The sequence below is a fragment of the Puntigrus tetrazona genome, chromosome 12, assembly GCF_018831695.1.
Source record: "Puntigrus tetrazona isolate hp1 chromosome 12, ASM1883169v1, whole genome shotgun sequence".
Classification (NCBI taxonomy): domain Eukaryota; kingdom Metazoa; phylum Chordata; class Actinopteri; order Cypriniformes; family Cyprinidae; genus Puntigrus; species Puntigrus tetrazona.
Window position 1 is genome coordinate 11512575 of NC_056710.1, and position 23472 is coordinate 11536046.

A 23472-nucleotide genomic window follows, 5' to 3' on the forward strand; every position below is an offset into this window, starting at 1 on the left:
AAAAACAGGCACAATGGCTGACAATAAATGGGGTCGGTACGGGTCAGTGACACCGCAGAGACCTGCACAATGTGTGATTCATGGTGTGAAACAAAAAGAGAGCGATGGGAAACAAAGATCTCCCTGATGGCCACACTGGGTTCCGCATGCATTCGGATGGCGACTTTATGCCAGAATACATGAGGAAAGACGGGAGTAATTAAAAAACTAATTCAGGATCAACTGCAGTCTTCTGGTGTCTTGCAACTAAAGCCCCTCAAATTAATGTCTATTTGCCAGGTCAACCTTGTGGGTAATACTAAAATAACCATAAAAAAAATGATCAGTTATTTTAGTTTCTAGCATTTCATTTTTAAACATATCAGTCTTTTTTTAGTTCTGTCAAATGATTAATCAAATCCAAAATTTTGTTACATAATATGTGTATATATGTATATAAATACACACATGCATGTATATATTCAATGTTACATTTATATATTAAATATATAAATGCATGTAAATATTTTCTAAATATATGTATGTATGTGTCTTTATATATACATAGTAAATATACATAGTACGCACATATATTATGTAAAAAAAAAAATGTATTGTAGATGCGATAAATCGTTATTAATCGCTGAAATTTTAATAATATTGAAAATATCGAACAATCATTATTTTAATAGAAATTTTATATTTTAAATAATAATTAAATATTTTAATAGAATTAAATATGGATATACAGCTTGATTTAGAATTTTTCAAATTATAAATAGAATTTAAACATATTTTTAGAAAACAAAACTACATAAAGAAATGCTAAAACTAAATTTTGTCCAAACAGGATATATGCCGAGTTAATACAGTTAACTAAAACTGAAACTAAAATCAAAACTGTTTTCAGAACATTTGTTACTTGAAATAAAATAAAATGTAACTGATAAAATAAAAAAAGTAATAAAAACAAAGACAACTTAATAACTAAAACATTCAAACTAAAATAAAAATAATAATAATAAAAACTGTAATCCTATCTTTAATATACTGGTTCACTGGATCTAAATATCAGATTTCATGTTGTATTACATTGAAAATGTTATTAAAAATCTTATAAATATGTAATTTAAAACAAAAATAAAAATACTTGTTAAAATAAATCCTTGTTTTAATACTTGTTAAATAAAACAATGTGTTTACTAGCATATTCGTTTTGATGTGTATCACATCTGCTCTCGACAAAAATGGTATGGAATACAACAGGTATAGTATTGTGATAACACTCGTGGATTTAAGGAACATACACCAACGCAAAGGTGGTAATGAGTTCCTTAAGCAGCTTGCAGAGTAAATTTGTAATTCTGGTTGATGTGCGTTAAAATGCAAGGCACCACAGGCAAAAGGGATCTTCTGAGAGCATTTGGAGCTGATCCAAATCTTAGGAGGCCATCTATCCTTCCAAACGCTCCTTTCATCCATCACCCAGCACTGCACTGCAGAATGGCCTTCTGGGAGCACTCTCCTGATTTCTATCTCACTGTCTCTGACAAACACCCGTCCCTCCCGACCTGCTCCTTCTATCGGGGCTGGAGGCTGACCTCCTTCCAGCAGTCAGGGTCTTAATGTGCGATACGCATGCACAAATAATTTAATGGCTATATTAGCAGAGACAAGCTGAGTCCAAAACATTTTGGTTGGTTGATCCATCACTGTCCCTCTTTTGCTGTGTGCCCACGGGAACAATTAGCCGTTAAATATGTACAAGCTTTAGGAGAGAGACAAAAAGATCTGCACTCTGGGAATTCCCAGGGCCAAGACAGCAGATAATGTGTGTCAATACGTGACCTGTGATTAAAATGGATTGAGGTGAACATGTAAGGCGGGCTTTCCAAGGAAGACACCTAGAATGACAAAGGCAAAATGGGATGCACATTTGAATCAGTATCATTGAACATTTCCCCTATGCATATTAAGATTACCTGTTAAAAACACACACACACAAAAAAAAAATTACATTCACAAAGAATCTTTTTTTTTTTTTTTATAAAATGTTTAAATATTTTTTATTTAAAATAAATTAATAACATAATAGCAGATTATTATTTTAAATTATTAATTTAATTTAAGAATGTATTTTTTTATAAATGTATTTGTATTTATTCAAATGTATTTCACTGAATTTATCAACCTTTACTGGCAATAATATATTAAAATATATATTAAAACCACAAAAATCAGTGCATCCCTACTGAATTTATTAATTAACCCTTAGATTGATACATTTAAATAGATTTATATTTATTAAAATGTAACTCAAACTTTTGTTTTCATATTTAATTAAAATAAATAATAAAATGATTGGATAATTATTGGATTATCGTAATTTCCAGAGTAATTAGTGTATCCTTATTTAATTATTCAAATTAAAATAAATTCAATTACATCTTAGCACATTTTATTAAAGTTTCATATCAGCTTTTACTATTTAAAAAAATAATTACTATTACTATGAATATATATATATATATATATATAAAAAAACACATTTTAAACTTTTGTTTGTACTGTCCCTTTAAATGTACAGTTGCCATCATGCAACAAAATGCTCACTCACCACACATGACGCCCAGCATGGAGAAAAGACATTTAGACAATTAAACTGCGGCAGCGATTATGTGACCAGATGCCAAGAGCTGGCACTGAACAGATGCCAGGACGCCAGGGTCAGGAGCCTCAAAAGAAGTGCAACGGAGTTTATTAAATTGACATTCTAATAAGGTACACAAAACCACCACGTTGAGTTCATCAAAGAAATGGAAGCTGAATAAGCGAGCAGACACCTGTTTTATCAGCACGCTATGCCTGACACAGTCAAACTCAAACAGCTGGCATTTCATGTCCCACTTTTCCCTTTTTTTGCCTCAATTACACATAGCCGTGTGCCCAAAATGTCAGACAGGATTAGAGAAGGAAAGGTCAGAGTAGGGAACGGGGGTGTGAGAATGAACACTGGTGATTCTCAGATAGAGAGAACGTCTCTCTTTTCCTCACAATGTGTCTATAATAACTCTTTAGCTAGTCTAACAATGCTCTGCTCTGCCCCATCATACATGACCGAGCATGTCATCACTGACGCATTTGGACGCAGAGGAGACGCCCTTGATGTGATTTTAACAGACAGCAGCGCAGCTCATAGGAGCACACAGTAGCTGTCTATCAGCCGTCAGCTGCCATTCAGCTTTGAGCCCGTGATAGGATGACAAAAAGAGCACTGAGATTGTGCTGCAATGCATTATGGTGAAATACAGCCTAAATAATGATGCATAAATATGCAATTCTAATTGCTGTGAAATAAACAATAAACAAGTCAGAAGGTGCATCCCTGCTTAGTTTATGAAGTGCACTAGCAACAGTGTGAAGTATTTTTAGGCCTGTCAAAACCACTCCGCTCCCAGACTGCATCAGCTGCACACTGGATTCATGTGATCAAAATGCCATCACCTTTTTAAAGGTACAGTAAACAATGTTAGTTGTTCTGAAATTTCCACTAAACTAGTTATTTCTGTACCCTGACCTATAAAGAGAGTGCTTGTTGTATGACAAACTAACCCTAGTGATAAAAGCTGAACATGGCTCTTTTATGGTTTTTTTACCTGCTTTCCAAGGGACAAAATTACTGACCTCTGATTGGCTGAAATATTTCTTTTGAGAGAGAGTCTAAATAGTCAAAGACAAGGGTAAATTTATAATAATAAAATAATAAAGAGATTTTAAAATAAAAAATAAAATTTTACAAAATAAACAACTTTATTTTATTTTACTTTACTTTAGTTTACCTAAAAAAGCTAATTCTGTCATTAATTACCCTTACGTCATTCCAAACCCATAAGACCTTTGTTCCTCTTCTAAACACGAATTAAGATATTTTTGAAGAAATCAAAGAGCTTTTTGAACCTGCAAAGATTACTGCAACTGACATGATTAAGGCTCAGAAACGTAGTAAGGACATCGTTAATATAATCCATGTGACTTTATTCAACAATTTATTCTCGTCCGGGTCTCTGTAGTCATTCTTGAGAGTACCACAATGCATATATTTTGAAAACCCTGGTAACAGTTTGGGTTCACACTGACCACAGTATGGACAAAAAAATACAGTGGATGTCAACGGGAACCAAAACAGTTTTGTTTTATTAGAGTTCTATTGTATTAGTTATATATTTATAATATATGAGTTATATATTAAAAATAAATATATTAAGAAAAAGTGTATTATTTTAAGATATCTCTTAGTTTTCTTTTTTTATTTTATTTTCTATAAATATTTTCTCTTTTTGTTATTAATTATTGTCTTTTACGTCTTTTGTTTTTCTTGGCTAAACCTGGCACAATTCCGTGATTAAAAAAATAGCAATCGAATATTTCATAATGGCACTGTATTTTTAACAGCTTCAATAAAGCACATGACTCCATGATATGCAGCGATGTTTTTAAAGCTGCAGTCTGTAATTCTTGCTTCTTTGTCGCCATCTTTGTGTGAATCCCAATTGCGGTTATTTGCAGAATTATCATCTATACATGGGCACGGCTCCTCAGCGTGGATAAATCTGATGTTTTGAGAAGTATGTGTGGCTGTCAGTCACCACACTGTACTGTCTTGGAAGTATAAGAATTTTTTACAGCATACTGTCATATTAACAAGCAATGTCTACCGCATTTGTTCTGACCAACTGGGAAAAAGAGCATTACAATACACGTAATCGTTTAATAACCAATGGTTATTAAATCTAATGATCGCTTACCTCATATCACATCAACCCATGCAAATTATTATTGCTGAATCTCCATTTGGCACTGATGATTGTCATATTGACCTTTCTGGATTAAAGTCCGCCTTTAAAATGATACATTTAATTATTCCAGCTGCTGTGAGGAAAAGGCTATGATCTGCCACCTGCAGGATCCTCACATGCAATATAGTCGTGACGTAAAAAAAAACCTACCAGCACCACTCAAATTAGAAAACACTATCACAAGCTTAGCAGGTTATATATTTGCCCAAAATTTATTTTCTTTTTAAGCCAAGTAAAAAGGTATGAACTGCAGCTTTAATAAACACCTGCTAGAGTTTAGTGTGACCTTGTAATGACGCTGCAGGTAATTAAGTCATCAGTGTCCCAATGTTTAGTGGATCAAGTCCCTAGCTAGTGCACAAAACCGTGTTCATGATATACTGATGCACGTCACGAGGAAACTAGGGACGGGAATCAGAGTGAAGCAATATAAGCAGAGAGGGAAAGAGGAAGGGATGGAGAGACAGAGAGAGCATAAATATTACACAGACAGCACCACGGATGAGAATATTATGTCCAGTCTTATTTAGCTAGTCATGATCCAAAGAAAAAAAATTTCACACCACAGTGAAGCACATAACCTCAAAAATATCTAAAACACCTTTAAATCCCAGGCAATTATGTTTAAATGTAAATTTAACATACTACAGGGATTATTACACACATAATAGAGATAAAACAGGAACAATGTTCCTTCACGGTGTGTGCTTTTTATTTCCCTGAAGGGACTCACAGGTCTTGGTATCGCCCTAGTCCAAGGTTGGGCCGAGATGAAACAACCAGCTTTTAATTCCTCCTCCCTTATGTAACAATAGCACTAATTCAGCCATGAGTTCATATCTAGGCCATGCGAGTCTGCCTGGCCTTACAGAGCCGGGAGCATCAGAGTGTAGCGGTGGGCTGCATGAGCTACTGCTAAAGCACATTTAGCAGATGAGCCAGATCAGAGATAAATAAATAAATACATAGTACACTAAATAAATAGGCTACACAATAGATATGATATTAAATACATACATAAAAAGTAAAATAATTATATTATTATTATTATATTATATTAATGCTTTGTGAAAATCTCTTATACTAACAAAGGCTGCATTTATTTGATTAAAAATGCAGTAAAAAGATATTATGTTGCTAAATATGATAAGAATTTAAGCAAACTAGGATTCTTTAAGGATATTTTAATATTTAAATTAAATATTTTTATTTGACTTAACTATTGGATTAATTTACTACAAAAACTATATATATATATATATATATATATATATATATATATATATATATATATATAAATAACAATATATAACATGCATACAGTAAGTGTTTAAGTGTGATGGTAAAGCGCAGATCCCAGATCAACAGCTAAATCCATTTTCATTTCACCTGATCCTTCATTTTTCACCGTCCCGCCCAACTAGCGGCACTCATCCCTCTGCATATCTACACTTCTCTCCAGCAACTCCTCTAGTCTGCCAAGTTCATCTCCTCTTCCTGCCCGGCACGCTGCCATCGCCTCATGCACACCTTCCACAGCTCTGCGCCAGCCAGCACTTTCAGACTTATTTCTTTTGCTTGCTTTGCAGAAAAACCGGCTCATGCAACACAACAGATCATGGTTATTTATTGTCCGCTCCATGCCTCCATTTCACATTGGTCCCTCAGACCGCAGTACTACTAACACTTTAGATGTGGTGATGCACACCACATAGTATTTCCTGTATTGATATTCATAAGCATGATATCCAGTTTTATGGTAAATAATATTGCATATATCGCCCTTTGACATGCCTTTTATATTTAAATGGTTCACCCCAAAATGAAAATTCTATCATTAATTGCTCACTCTCATGTCTTTCAAAAACCTGTAAGACCTTCGTTCATCTTCGTGAAACATAAATGAAGATATATATAGCCATCTGACGCTCCATATACAGCAACGTTTTTTGTGACGCTACGAGAATACTTTTCTTTGCGCAAAGAAAAACAAAATTAACTTGATTTACTCAACCATTCTTTTCAGAAGTTACGTCTTCTGCCATTTTGGTGGGCATCGCAACGCATACGCACGCTTTAACATATATGACATAATCACCATAACCTTGTTTACATTTGGGGGAAAGCACATGCATAAATGTGATCTGTGTAATAAGTGTTGTTTACGCCTAGGGGAAAACGTATGAGTTGTGACATTCTCTAAAATGGAGAAAGACGTAACTTAGGGGAGAAAAATGTGAGGAAATTATATTATTTTTGTTTTCTTTGTGTAAAAAAAGTATCCTCCTCATGGTGCAAAACTGATGTTTTACGGATGCGTTTACTACATTCATGGACCTGGATCATTTAAGTCGTGTTGCTTTCTATGGAGGGTCGGATTTCATCAAAAATATCTTCATTTGTGTTCCAAAGATGAACAAAGGTCCTACAGATTTGGAACGGAATGAGGGTAAATGATAAGCAATTAACGACAAAATTTTTATTTTGGGGTGAAATAACCCTTTAAAGTTGCCTAGTGCACATTCGGGACTGCTTGGTACAGCATGGATTTTTTTTTTGCTCTTAGGCATCATATGTGTTGGCGGGTGAAGGGAGGTGATGTGTGCTTTGGATTGTTGGTCATTCTGACTGGCCCAATCTGAGTATAGGTGTTTGTTCAGCTGCTGTCATTTGCATCCAGTTGCGTTAATCTCTTCCACCAATATTCATACCATCACAGTTGCTACGATGCTGATTACAAATCCTATATATCTGTGTCCAATGGCAACAGCATCCACGTTCATTATAATCAGTGACTCGAGCAGAAAGATGCTTCTTTCAGAAAGCAATGAAGTTCCCAAGGACACAACCTTATCACGTTGTTTCAGGACACAATTAAACTAAACAAAAATTGACATGACAGACAGTTCAGGGGGTTTTACTTTCTTTGAGCTCGTTTTTATCTTAAGTCGCAGTAAATTGTCATTCACAAGTCATTGTGCTTCCGCAATGTGACACATTTCTGAGTGAAAAGCGATAGATGAGACCAAAAAAAAATGTAAGGCAGGACTTTTAATTTAGCAAATTTATCATTTCTGTAACTGTTGGGCATGGATTTAACAATGACAAGGGCAATTTGATTCCCAAAAGACTGACAATACAGACAAGACAACAACTGTGACCCTGGACCACAAAACCTGGGGTATATTTATAGCAGACAGCCAAACTTACATTGTTTTGGTCAAAATTATAGATTTTTCTTTTTTGCCCAAAACCATTTGGATATTAAGAAAAGACCATGTTCAATGAATTTCCTACCATAAACATATGAAAACTTAATATTTGATTAGAATTATGCATTGGTAAGAACTTTATTTGGACAACTGATATTTTCAGTTTTTAGATTTTTTTTTGCACCCTCAGATTTTCAGATAGTTGTATCTGAGCCAAACATCAGTCCAATCTAAATCATACATCATACACAGAAAGATTGTTTATTCACCTTTCAGATGATGTATAAATCTCAATTTCGAAGAATTGACACATTATTAAAATGTTTTTCCTTCTTTTTTTCAATGTAAGACCAGTAATATGCATTTAGTTGAAAAGACTCTATTTTGATTTCATATTGACGTTAATGAATTAAAGCTGGAAGAAAAACATAGAATACTATATACAAAGAAATAATGTCCTGGCGTCCAACTGTGTACCTGGTAACATTTAAAAAGGAAATCATATCAGCTTCATTTTGCATTCACTCCCAGGCATATCTGCCACATTGCTCGTTCTCTTGTCATATTACACAAATTGATTTTGTCTAAAGTGATCCAGTCAATATGTTTGCTGTTTCGGTGAGTTCATACATCCCACCTGCACTGAATCAATACTCTGCTCATGCACAGAATGTGAAAAAAAAAAAAAATTTCATTAAAGTGCAAATGTTTCCCGTGTGTAAATTTCCTTTCTTCCTGCATTTGGCCCATTAGCGAGACGCTACCGACCGAAGCGGTGGGCAAACGGTTGAAACATGAGTGAACGGTTGACCCTCACTGGCTTCACAGGGGAGCCCACCATCCAGTGTGCATGTGAAGGAGAGGAAGGGAAAAAGACTCTCTAATAAAACGCTCGCTGTAGCAGAAAGTACACCGGTGAACAGCTGACTGGGCTCTGATTTGGCTTAATAACTGCATAAGGAGAGAAATTAAGACAATTAACGTCACACATAATGCCATCAGCGATACTCACAGCAGGGAACACATGTGATCTTTTGGCCTCCAGTGACGTCATCTTTTCTTCATAAATGCCTCATCAAAGTGACGAGTCATGCGCTGAGTTAGCTCATTCTGACAAAACTGGGTTTGTTAATAAGGCTTTATCATGAGGGAGTTACACAGATTGTCTCAGGCAAGAGGACACATCAATTCTTTCTTAGCGGTTTGGTGGTCTTTAAAAGAAAGGTCCTTACAAAAGCTCCTTTGAATATTCATTGAAACCAATCTTTAACAAAAGAAATAGTTTAACCCCCTAGCGTTCCAATGTACCCACAGTTGTACACTTTGTGCTTTCCAGGAAGGCTAAGAGGTTAATACTAAATATTTAGAATTACATATAAATACATACAATTTATTAAAAATACTTTTATATTGATACTTTTATTTCTAATAATTATTCATTTAAAAATGTGTTTGTTAAATTTTGAGAAAATGTGCACTTCTTTACTACCTCACCAATAAATCCTCAGCAGTGAATGGGTACCATCAGTAATTCAGTGTAAGTTGAAACATCTGATATAAACATCACACTAATCTAAAAGTAATCCACAAAATGAAAATCTGTGTGTTTGTAACTTTGTAACATTGTAGGGCTGGGAAAGAAATTGTATGGCATATTTATGTTTTCAAATGGAGCAGCAGATCACTGACAAGCTCCGCAGTATCGCGATCAGTTTTGCAAATGAATTGCCTGTGGTACTGAACGCAATACTGCGGTGCTTGTCAGGGATCTACTGCTCTGTGTATTAACCGCCGCTCCATTTGAAAACAGGTGATGGAGATTTACCGCTAATCAAGGAACCGGCTTTACTGACGAGATGTGCATAATTGTGTAATTTTTGTGCCCAGCCCTACAATGTCATAATGTTTAAAATCAATTCATGCGCAAATTAGAGGTTTCTCAAGGCTGAATGTCATGCTGACCTTACAGCCTCAGTTCATTTTCTCTATTTCTTCAATAATCAAATGGTAGACTTGTTTTGAAATTTGGTACATCATATACTGTGTCGGGATCTGATGACGGCAGCCATTGTGGCCATACCTCACCTGCAGTGAGCATGAGGGTCTTCAAGCCACCAGCATCTGCTCATGGGAAAAGGAATATGTATTGAGTGGGGAGGTCGCACCCCCTGAAGTGACACAGGTTACCATGTCAACGCAGTGATAGTAAGAGAGTCATTAGAAAGGCAGTCTCAGCGGGTTGCGTCTACACCTCCAGCAGAATGACACATTCAACATCGCCTCTCAAATCACTGCATCTTCACTCAGCTCTCTAGAAAATCACTCCAGGTGCAGTGAGAAGCCTTTTTTGCACTGGATAGTTGGGATGGCTATTTTGGGTCATTTTGTCTGCTCTGCACTTTTAGGTAATTGTTGATATGTGTGTACACGACATGTTGTGGCACACGTCATTGTTTGTTCAGCCTCTTGTGCCATGAGAACTGTACTAAGACTAAAAATAAATATGGTTAAAGACATTAAATGATAAAGGTTTTTGAAGGACAATTTAGATATCTTGCATCTAGAAAACAGTGTAGATATAATTAAGATAATGCTGTTCCTTAATGCAGTCACACACACACACATTATATATGTATAGATGTATAACTGCATCGGCTTTGTAACTGTGACACAATAGCCAGTTTCCATCACCCTGATTTAATCCACATTTTTAGTATAGCATGAAAAAAAACACCAAATTTCAAATGAAATGTTTTAATTCGTTTTGTGCAATGGGCTGGCTAACCAGCAGACCGTTATCATTCCAAAGCATCTAAAATGTTATTATAGTTATTCTCAAATGCCAGAGTATTTGTATTTGTCATTAAAGCATTTCTCTAATTGCCTATTAGAAATGTCTTACACAAACATCAGCCTCCACCAATGACAGCATTCATTCAATATTATATTCTGCTACTATCCTTTGTGATTTATAGTGCAGGTTTTTCAGAAAGTGACAATTTTGTTCTCTTTGACTAAGTGGAAGGAAACTGTGCTTATTCACAAATGTTTTATGCGATATTCCAATTTTGAGCATAAGTTGTATTCAAAACAACTTACTCACAACTGGATAGAAACCCAGCTAATCAGCGATTGGTGTTTTCATTCAGAAGGTGGGACTATTCCACGATATTTCACGTTTCTCCCATTCATAAGCATGTCTTTGTATTTGTGTTCTCTTTGTAATTAGGAAAGGCCATTTGCAAACATTCAATAAAAAAAACATATACTCACTTCTGGAGCTGGATCACAAATGATTTGCACGAACATAGAGAGTATTTTATTCAAATAGATCAAAAAATGTATTACCATCCACTAACAAAGCAGTCAGTCAAATTTGGATCTGACAAATTTGACAAACTGTGGAGATGAACAGCAATCAGCTAAGTGAACTGACATTCACATTCTGTATATCCACTGTTAGATAGAAATGGCTAAAGCTCCTGGGGCTTATGATCAGCATACAAACCACATATAGCGGAGTCACACCATCTCTGGTGTCCTATAGTGAACCACAAACCAAAAGCCCAAGCTAGAAAGCTGTGGTGAAAACACGATCCACCCCAGGCTCAACAGGAGAGAGATGATGAGAGCTATGAGGACACATCTTACACAACACAGCCCTGTGTGAGAAGACTGATCGTGTCCCCTTCTCCCGCTCTGACTCTGACTTTCTCTCACATTCTCTCTCGCTCTCTCCTTCAAAACTTAATATAGGAGGCAGAATGTGGTTTCTCAGTAAGTGGGTTATGTGGAGCTTCAAATAGACATAGCCGACAATGGGGAAGACCCAAGTTCATTCTCCACGCTGTCTTCAACCTTCTCAAAGTTCTCTGCAAAGCAAGCGTGTCAAGACAAACCACGAGAACACTATCATTACTTCATGAATATAACCAAAGCAATTTAGCTCTCACAACTATGGTTCAATTATATGTCTGGTGAAAAGGTGGCTCCCATTGTTTCTGAAACGGTCCCTCTTGACATTATGTTAAAACTCTTTTTCACTGGACAAAATAAGAATATGCTCAAATATGACCATAAATGACTGACAAATTTGCACACACAGAGCACATGGCAGTGATACCACCAAAAGGACATATCATATGTGCATTTTCTGTCACGATAACTCTTGGAAGGTTTAGCATGGTGACATGCATAGCAATATTACATTTTTATCTTGTAAAAAAGATGCTGCTGTTTAGGGCTGGGTTAAAAATACAGATTTCCTAATTTTTATAAAATTGTATCAATTTTTGAATCCTATTAATCAACTAGTCTAGATGACTTTCTTCTTTCAGAATTGTATTAAACAATGTTTTTGATCTTCCAAGCCTTTCAATGGTCCACAGCAGCTGTTAGATTTTAACAGTCCAGAAGATGTGAAATTTAGTGTGTGCATTTGTAATAAAGCTTCCCTCACACAGCTCTGGGGGGTGCGCCATCTCCCCTATCGGCTTCCGTATTCGACAGTCAGCAGAAGTGAAAGAAAAGTGTTGATTGAAATGTTTGAAATATGGAATTTTATCTTACAAAAACGCATGGATTTGCTACAGGAGGCCTTTATTCACCCCACGGAGCCATGTGAAGAATGTTTTATTACAAATACGTGCATTAAATTTCACGTCTTCTGAACTCTTAAAATGTAACAGCCGATATGGACCATTGAAAGGCTTGGAAGATCAAAAACACTGTAACTCCGACTGGATTCGTCTGAAAGAAGAAAGTCACCTAAAACCACCTCGGCTGTGTCATCGGCTACAACAAAGACCATTTCTGACCCATGAAAAATCCTGCCTATAAAATAATTCACAGTACCCAGCACTACTTTGTATTTAACTGCATTGACACCCCAACATTTCCCACAACAATGTGTCATTAACAGACAAGGGTAGACAGAATTCAAGGTGTCAAGGACAAGCAGAGGAAAAATAAAACAGAAAGATAAAGCACTCAAGACGCTGTGTCACTGTCTCACTTTCACTATCTCATCTCCAGCTCTGTCTAGATTTAGTGCTGTTTTAGCGAGTATATGCCACATGAAGAAAGGGTATGGGAATGGCATGCATGTAAATTTTGTTTTGTTACAACTGCCTGGAGAAATTCAGATGACGCATCTCCTGAAATTAATTACCTCCACTGCAGCCTCATCTAGCCTCAAAACATCCAACTATTATGTCAGGAGTTGATAACCCTCTTGAAATTAAGTTCCATTTTTAATTTGTCTTGTTAATCAATGTGTCAAATCTGCGAACAAAAATCAGGTGCATTCACAAGTAGCATTGCACAACTGTTACTTTATGCACTTTATTCATTTACATAATATTTCTATTGTTCTAGGAAGTAATTATTTTTTCCTATGTGAAAATTTCGGATGAGAATTTTGGACTCACAAGACAGCATTTCTAACTATTGGGGATTTGCTGAAGCACTATGAGATCACTTTTAGGGCATCACAGTTTGAAAAATGTGCTGCGCTGTTCTACAGGTCTCTTTCGTACAGAAGTAGCATACAATCATTTACAATCGTTAAGCCAACCTTGGACACTTCTCCCCATTAACAACCAAACCAAACACCACCCAGTATTTCCACTCAGCCCCAGAGAAAAATATAATCGCACAAGCTGATAAAAATCCAATCTTTTCCAAACCCCCGGCCCCAGCTGTAAAAGCTCAGAGTGACGTTCTCGGAGAGGAGGTTTAAAACAGCTTTACAATCACGTTGTGTAAGAACAACCTGAGCCGCATGATGAAATCAGTCAGAAAGGTTACACCACCACAGAGAGCCCCTCATTTCATTTTCCCAGGCTTTTACCAACACGCCGCACACGCACTTCTCTCTGTGGAGTGCAGAGCGCCTGTTGACTGATGACCCCCATGAGGGCCACTCATGTAGTGCATAAAAGCACAGGGGCCCCCTAATGGGCCTGAGCGGTTCTTCTCGGCGACCGCCGCCATTGACAAAATTATACCCGTTAAAGTGGGTAGCTGCCAATCAAACAGAAGCGAAAGGAACTGGATTTCAAATCATTATCATTCAGCATTAGTATATGTACTTAATTAATATTATTAAAATAGTATATATAATTAAGTAGTAATCTGAAATCAAACTGATTTCACAGATGCATGCAACATTACAAAACCAACCATTACGTATCAGATATGTGAACGCAAAAACAACAATCAACTTTTACAACATTTTGTCTAAATCGCTATGTCGACCCTGCACTGAACCCAAAAGTGTTCCGATAATAGGCATGTTATGATGAGAAAGGATTTAGAATATTAAATTACATGACATGATCATTTACAAAATAACATTCACTGGAATTTCATAATCTCACAAGATTTACACAGTTAAGCCAGGATAAAAGAAAAAAAAAAGTCAAATCAAAACTAATGCTGCAACTAACTGAAAACCTGGAGCATTTGTTCTTGCTCGTTTATAACAGAACATGCTGGACAACACCGGCGTCTCTGAACTCACAGGCATGTGCAGCATTTTTGGACTTCATAGGTGTGTTCTGAGTCAGCTAAACTGGTGCTCTTGAATACTGCATATGCATATGATGCCCAAAAATGCTGTCTAATAGGTCCCCTTGCACTTATGCAGGGATGAAATGAATTTAAAGGGAGAGTTCACTCGAAAATAAGAATTCTTTCATTATTCACTCGTGTTGATCCAAACCTGTTTGACTTTCATTCTTCTGTGGAGACAATAGAAGATGTCACCATTCACGCTCACTAAATCTTATCCCATACAGACTCTGTCATTCTGCCGAATGTCTCCCTTTGTGTTCCGCAGAAGAAAGAAAGTCAGAGGAGTTGGAAGCAACATGAGGGTTCATGAATCACAGATGACAGAATTTTCCATTTTAGATTAACTGTCATTTTAATCACTTAAATGCAACCACAAAACTAAATCAATATCGACCATGTGCTGTCACTTCAGTGAGTCGATGAAAACTGCAGAATATAATTTGAGATCTATCAACACATATGAAGCATGTGACTAAATCTAAAAAAAAAATTACAATAAAAGCCTAAAATAGCGATAAAAAGCTCAAATCTGAACTTTAACATCACGCATTAATTACTCAACATCCGTTAAAAGGCACAGAACTGTCACATGAAGTAATGTGCACCGCCAGTATGAAATAATTATTGTGCAGATTGAAGATGCCGAGTCTGACCGCGCCAAATGCAGCCGTTATTTATAAATATACCTGTAAAAATGGACATAATGTTCTGGATGGTCCCAGTTCAGAGCATCCTTGACTTAACAGTGAGACGCATCCGCACGCGCCGATGTTAAGCATTTTCCCCATCACACTACACACATCTGGAATGCAAGCTTGCTGGAATTCATCAAGTTACACTTACACAGAATAGATGTTTACATGTTTGGATTTGCACATGTATTCAATTTCGCTCTTGAAGAGCCCCGTTAATTAAGTTTAAAGAGTGCTTACTCACCTTACTGTTCGCACGCAGATGCAGTCAGTCTCGAGTCCTGTCCGAGCTCAACTCAACCCGGGAGAAATCTTGACCGCGCATTCCCAAATTTCCACCAGCGCCATCCAGCGCCGCAGCCAGTACATGAAGATCTCGCGATAATGAACTTCTCTACATAGGCAGTTCTCGCGATAACGGGTTTCCCCTCTGGTTGACGACCTATTTGCTACCATCTGCTGGAACTAGTTGGTACTATACGTCAGAATGACATTACGTAACCGGTTTTGGTTTTGTGTAGATAGGCGTGAATTCTGAATAAAGCATCTTAGCGTGTTCGCAGTCTAACGTTGTGTAATAACAACACAAAAAGCAAACAAAAGAGTGGCTATAGACCTGTAACTGGCACTTTCCACGAAATGAGTAGATTTAGGTCATAAAACCTTAAAAACTAAGAACATTTTGTACATTTTCAGCAAAAAAGCACATGCTTAACGTTGAGGGGAAAATAAGATATTTGTCCACGTCTGTACAGGTTAAACATACAATAAACGATAGGCCTATGTGTTCTTTTTTATTATTGACTACAATTAGTCTATTTTGGTCGTTCCAAACAATTGTTGCACATTTAGCCTAAATTAAGCTATTACTTATTTATTATTTTTATGCTTTTAAATGTTAAGTACAGTACAGACAAGAAAGGGCAAAAGGACAAAGAAAGACCTAAAAGGTAGTTTCAGTTTAGAACGAACTTTTCATGATTTTAGCTAAAAGTTATTTAATATAAATGTATTTTTGAGTAATGTAACATCATTTCAACTCTATTTGTGAAACATTCCAGCTCTTAAGAATGTACCAGCTGCTGAACAAAGATGAAAAATGTTATTAATACAGTATAGTAAACAGGCAGATTGCTTCCTTATATAAGAAACCAGACCGTATTCTGTTAAGGGGTAGATGTTTATTTTAGTGCTTGATCTTTTTTTGCCTATTATTTAGTTTGTGTGTATCATAAATACCATTGCAGTGCAATCAGGCATAATGTGTCTGATAACATATGCACCAGCTAATCACAACATGCAGACACACATCCAAAGAAAACACCACACAAAACATTGGGAGAAAAGGCAAAAGGCAAAGGCACCATTTCTTGCAAATATGAATCAGTCATAATTTTTTGGCACAAGGTCCCTGTTTGCTGGTCTGTGTATGTGCTTATGCATGTGTACTTGGCCTTCATGTTAGAATACGTTTGCTGTTTTGATGTTTTTTGTATTTATACATGTCTGTGTTGTTCACATATGGTGGGCAGGTTTCTTAGAGGTCGTCAGTCTCTCCATCAAAGGGGATGTTTTCCAGCTCCGTGTGAATGTGGCTGTGATCCTCATTGCACGTCCAGCCGATCGGAGTGCGGTTGAAAGAAGGCCGACTGCAAATGTTATACTGCAACATAGACACTGGCTGCGGCTCCTCATCGCTCACCTTGATCTCTGGGGGCTCAAAGGTGACAAGACGAGAGGCCTTATCAAATCCTCCAAAGGGTAGAGCCATTCTTTTGGACATAAAGAATAATAAGATGATCAGATAAAGAGCAACAAGTTTCTTTTTGACTCATATGTTAGGATTTTTTTGTATATATATATATATATATATATATATATATATATATATATATATATATATATATATATATATATATATATATATATATATATATATATATATATATATATATATATATATATATATATATATATATATATATATATATATATATATATATATATATATATACACATAGATAGATAGAAATAGATATAGATATATACATATATAGATAGATATATTAGTACCTGTTGAAACTCTTGTACTTAGGAAGTTCCTTTTGAACATGAGGCCCTGGCATTTTCAAGTTCATGGTTTCTTTAAGATCCTTGTCATCTTTCATAGCACGTTCCCATGGTGACACATAGGTTTTAACATACTCACTTCGTCTCTTTTCCTTCTCTGCCTCAGCATTAACTTCCTCTACTATATAAGAAGAGAAAACATCTTTCCACGCTGTAATAAATTGACATGTTCCATAAATTTGTCGTAGCTGAGATTTACCTTGAGGTGGCTCTGGTTTGGGAGAGGGTTCAGGTGGAGTCATTTCACATCCCAAAGAAGGAGCCAGATTCTGAAGGTTTAGCTGCAAAGGCATGAGAAACAAAAAGAAGACCATTCTGTTATACTGTATACTTATTTAACATCACTTTAACATGCTTTAATCACAGAGTTTTTCTCAACAATTCTCATAACAGTTTCTTACAAGTCGAATTACTTCTTCATTTATTTATATGATAAGCAGGCATGCAATAGGCATAATGGTGCTCTTTACTCCAAAACAAATCATTTCAGATTTATAGATGGCCCTTTAGCAGTGTGTTAGATCCAGATATAAGACTAATAAACCTGTATTTCCTATTAAAGCTTTTGCTTTTCTCATGCCTCTTTTGCTGACCTGGTTCTCATCACTGACGATGAATTTCTCCACCCTCTGCTGCCTCATCTTGAACATTTTGGAGCCCTTGTTCTTCATGAGGGACAGCTCCTCCAACATCACGTCTTTAGGGGCTTTGATTTTGGTCCCCAAGTCCAGTTCAGCAGCTTCAGCATCCTCATCTTGCTGGTCTGCTAAAGATCAGTGTTGTTAGGAAGGAAAAAGAAAAATTCATTCGGTATCAACACAATGCCCCTTGAAAGTCATTAAAGTGACTTTGAAAGATAGATACAATTGACAGCACTAAACATTAGAAAGTGTCTAAAAAGTGTCCTTTTTTAAAGTGGTCTTATCTATTATATAGGAGAAGCCCTGTACTCTTTCAGTTTAATTATATTCCTTCTCAACTTTAATATCAGCTATTAAACCTGGAGTCAAGCCACATCCGACACCAAGAGAAGGATGCTGTGCTGAGCACTGCTTGCATTACCTTGTTAATCAGATCCTTGGCCCAGCTTCAGCAGTATGTGTGTGAGTGTGTCTTTGTGAGTCAGCTTTGGGAATTGCGAAAAATAAAGAACAAAGCAGTATGCGCATTCGGAGGTTTTAAATCTTATTTATAAGTTATACAGAGCAAATTGAGGGCCGTGGTTAAGCCTTGTAAAGCTGTGCAAATATTCAAGACAAACACCAATGTTTTCAAATAAATAGTTCAATAATCAAAAACTAAATATTGAGTAGTGTACATTTTAGACACATTATTGTTAGCTACTTTTGCTCCACTATTGAAAAAACTTCCACCTAGAGTCAAAGCAACACAATTGTGAATGAATGGGTGTTGTTAAACAATATGGTTAAATTAACGATTCAATGACTCACACATAAAGACAGTGACTGCATCTCAGAAGGTCTTATTTTGAATATGTAATTACTTTGTGTTTTTGACTGTTAAAAAGTATGTTCTTTGTAGTATGATTATAAAATTAGAGGTGTGTGATATATCGGTAGACACAATTAACTGGCAGAAATTTGTTAACTTTTAAAGATTTTTGACAATTTTCTCTATAGTGGTTACACGTTCATGTGACGTTTCTGTGCTACATGGTCAAGAAAGCGCAACATTCGCAATGCGTTTTTAAGCAATTAGGTTTACAAACAAGTGACTTCAACTACTGAAATGCAATCAGCATTAAAAGAAAACAAATTTTTGCTATATGTGACACGCTTGTGAAGACGATGCTTATAGGCTAGAGCGTAGAAGTATTGGACAGTTATGTTTGCAGCTTTATAGTTCTTGAATATTTCAAAACACAAACTTATATGCACTTCTTTGCAAGTATTCAAGTAAACACAGTAATTTTCGGTTTTAAGTAAAAGCAGACAGCTCTTTTGTTGCTCCCTTGGATCTCATAAGATAAATGTCCCTCTAGGATTTTTCCTTTTACTACAAATTAGACATTCTACTCTAATTAAACATTGTTCTCGTATGCATATTCAGATGCGACAAATACATTCTGACATACTACTGTTTCTGTCTTCAATATAGTAGAGATGTAGGCATATACAGAGTCACAACTGTTTTAAATGGGTTCAATTAATGATTCAATGACCCCTTCATGAAGCTTGTCACCACCTGCTGGTGTTTCAGTGTAAACTGCATAAAGAGATCACTGCAAATCCACCAACACTTAAAGAACAATCTGTCTAGATTGCACAAACATGGCTGAGTGGAGTGATACAAACAATACAAATTTGAAAGACTAGAACCAAGTGTTCGTATAAACACATTATGAATAACACTTTATATTTGTCCCAATATGTGTGTGTGTGCTACAATCTGCCGAAACAGACTGAAGTGAAATTATTTGAAGTTAAGCGGCTTGAAATCTCTGCTGAACAGCTCTTCATATTGGCAATAATTTTTCTGTTAATTTATCTGGCTCTGAATCGCTAACCGCAAGAATGTTGTTCTGTAAACAAACTGCCCATCATGAGCGCGCTGCCAAGCTGATGAAGTGGGAGAATCTAGTGCACTAAACATGCCTTCACACACAGACAAATGAATACACGGCACCTAATAACTGAGCTGCTCATTAGAGGAGAGCTGTGAAGTCACACGGTTTGACAATGTCTTTGAGATTTTGCTCTCTTTAGCAGAATAATTGGCCAGCTGCATACTGCATAGACTAACCGCTCATTACACCAGTCTTCCTACGACCGAGGTATCAAAGCTGGGATGAATAATTGCATTGCAAACTGTGGGAATTGATAACCCACGAATCCGACACAAACAAGAACATTATAACATGCTTGTCTAGTTCAAATGTGACATTTCTCTGAATCTAATGTCACAATTCAAATGGTGTCTATTGTTAGAAGCCGAGCCCCAGACACCCATTAAAGTCATTTGCAATATGTGTTTATGTAGAGTGTATATTCTCTCTTTTTGAGCCTCTGCTTCAACGTACAGTACCAATCAATGAAATGTTCTACAGTGGGGATTTACACTTTGAGAAAGTCATCGAGGTTGTTTGGCATTTCTGGCTCTGGCGCTTTATGTTGACACCGGACACCAGTGAGGGCTTTGGTAATTACGTGTGACATTTACAACACTCATCTGGTCATAACAGAATAGCACAAGTGAGCATTTGTCCAGTATTACATCCATGGTGCATGCATTTTCACTACAAACGTGTACGTGTGACACGAATAGCGTACATGTATGTTTTGGTAACGGTACGGTACGCTGGTAATCTTGGCCGAGGTCGTACTAAAAAAGTACCAGGTACCAAGTACTGTAGCCAGTGGAACCCCCGCCCCCAAGCCGTACAAAAACCCTAACATTCTGTACCATGCAGTGGAAAAGCGCCAAAAGAGACGTCACTGACCATGTTGTGAGATATTTGAGAAATCTGTGATGATTTTTGAAGGCTTCTTCCTCTTGTTGGTTGGAGCAGGTGTTCCAGAGACAGGCATTGCTGCAATCTGAGGGAGGAAATTAAACCTGAAATAAACTGTTTGGGGAAGATGGGGAATGATGGCAGGTGCATTTACTGATAAATTGTAATATATTTAGGTATGAGTTATGCATGATCATGCATCACTCAAAATAATAATATAGAAAAACAAAGATAAAGGATAAAATGTAAACCTAGTCTATAATAAATGAAATGCACCTGATATACCTTTTAAATGATTTTTTTTTTTAAAAATTTTTATCATTTTTTAATAATTGAAAACAAATTGTGTTTTTAATTAATCCAAATAATTATTAAAAAGGCCAGCTATAACATGCCACTAGGGGCCAATTCTGAGGGGCTTATTTTACCCCAGGAGTCTCACTTTACCTTTTTAGCTTTAAAATAAACGTACATAAAAACTTGTTTGATTTTTTTAAATATTTTTTTTCAGTCTATTCTGAAATAACAACTTTATATTTATATTTAACTTTTTTTGGCTTTTTTTTTTTTATCCCTGAATATTTATAGTGTCTAAATAATTCTGATAATATTAACAACATATAACATATATATATATAAATTATAGTAAACTAGAAAAACTTTACATTCCTATACAGACACCGGTCTCTTGTTGCGAAGAGGGGTATTTTTGTTTTAGCACACTAAATAAATCCACCGTGTTCAACTGGTCAGCAAATTCCACGAATGTCCTGCTGAAGCGCTGCAATGGTAAGCCTTAAGTAGTTCGAGCACCATATAAAACACATTTCTAAGGAGCTGCGAGAAAGCATTTTTGTATTTGAACTTATTTGAACTAAATAAACAATAATTATTCAGCAAGAACCTCACATTTAAGTAATTAACAGTGACATTCATTTAAATATAAAAAATGTGAATATTACATATTTTTATTTGTGTTAGTTTAGCATTTTTATGTTTATGTGAAGAAGATCCAGAGCTACTGTATGTCAGTGTTTATTAGATATGTGTAATTTATGATATGCAGCTAGCTGTGGCTCTATCCAAGAACAACATGTATTTTTACAGTTTGCAAATAATAAATCATCTCGACATGCTCTAAACCCCCAGCACCAGCCTGTCCAGATTAAGAGCTCATTATAACATTTTATCACCAGCATTTCTCCCCGTGCAATCAGGACAGCCAAACACCACAACAATTCCTCTTACCTGTGCCCAAAGTATCAATGTTTCAGAAAACAAATCGAATCACAGTTTGAAACAAAGGTTCCCAGGAGAACTGTTGAGGTTAATCCTGTTTCCTAGGGTTGGCTTGGATTCCACCAACTACTGCTCTCTTCTACATCCCAGGAAGAGTGAAATCCTAGGAGCGTTTGGGACAGGAGGTCTTTGGGGAGCGGGGGGTGTAGTTCAGTGTGTTACAGACAGCACAGGGACAGACTGAGCTGATGGTGAACAGATACTTTTCTTGCAGATACTGTTTGGTTTAAATATAGATCAACGAAGAGCAAGATGTTTCCAGAGAAAACCTGTGAAAAGATGAATTAAGTCCCTATTCTTATTTTGCCATTGCCATTCTTCACCTGAATATTGAATGTAGTTCATACACGCCATCTGAACTATTCTTGAACATTGTACTTAACTTACTTGTGGAACGTCTTTGCATCTAACTTTGAAGCTTGCGCATGAATATTGTACTAGTTATGATTGCAATATTGCAGCCACTGTTAAGTCAGACGTGTATATTTGAGTCACAATTATAGATTTTTCTTTTTAGCCAAAAATTTATTTTCATAATATCTAGATATTTTTTCACCCTCAGATTGTAGATATTCAAATGGTTATATTTCAGCCAAACATTGTACTGTCCTAACAAACCATACATCAACGGATCTATTAAACCTTATTTAATCGGCTTCAGAAAATCTCAATTTCAAAAAATGTATCCTTATCGCTGGTTCTGCGGTCACACATAATGTTTACTTTGTCAACAATATTTACCAATTTTGTACTTTTATTGCAATATTGTGTAAATTGCATACATATTGTACTATTAGTTAAACTATGTTTTTGTTTTCCAGTTGGAATAATGGTTAAAATCACACTCTTTTTATTCTGTATTCATAGTGGTATTATTAACATCGTTCTGATAACTTTTTCTGGATTCCCACCATATGAGAAGCACACTCAGGCAATAGTGTTTGACAGACATCCAGTATGAAGACATACTGCACCTAAAGATGAGTCGAGATTATTCACAGTTTGCACTTCACAAATATAGAGTCTGGACAGTAAACTTTTAATACGACACGCAGAGAGGGTTCCAGTCAGTCTTTCACACTGACTCCTCTCCATTCAAACAGACAGCGAGCCCGAGAGGAATATGTCAACAAAACTTCCGTGGTGCAACATATCACAAATTACAGTGTCAAGAAATGTATCTCCGTGCGTTTTCTTTCTTGTATTTGGGGTCAAACAGGACAGAGACGTTGAGAGGAGCGCATGCAGTACTGGTT

General features: G+C 36.2%; 2 protein-coding genes across 8 annotated transcripts in view; both read right to left on the reverse strand.

The window, feature by feature from the left end:
• usp54b (ubiquitin specific peptidase 54b) overlaps positions 1-15680 on the reverse strand; it is an 87486-nt gene extending 71806 nt beyond the window's left edge. For all 6 annotated transcript variants that reach the window (XM_043254125.1, XM_043254120.1, XM_043254119.1 and 3 more), the window contains exon 1: positions 15560-15680. The gene's annotated coding sequence lies outside the window, so the exon portion shown is untranslated. The remainder of the gene's footprint in view (positions 1-15559) is intronic.
• A 796-nt stretch (positions 15681-16476) lies between these two features.
• On the reverse strand, positions 16477-22379 carry myoz1b (myozenin 1b). Of its 2 annotated transcripts, none has more exons than XM_043253909.1 (6): positions 22166-22379; positions 20906-21002; positions 18039-18211; positions 17645-17726; positions 17389-17566; positions 16477-17087 (listed from the first exon to the last, which is right to left on the reverse strand). In XM_043253909.1, exons 2-6 carry the CDS (start codon positions 20991-20993, stop codon positions 16853-16855), a joined length of 756 nt encoding a protein of 251 aa, XP_043109844.1. In that variant the 5' UTR covers positions 20994-21002; positions 22166-22379; the 3' UTR covers positions 16477-16852. The 2 variants fall into 2 exon arrangements, with proteins under 2 accessions (XP_043109844.1, XP_043109845.1); XM_043253910.1 differs by having other exon boundaries at positions 18039-18208; positions 22166-22378.
• Between the last annotated feature and the right edge of the window lie 1093 nt (positions 22380-23472).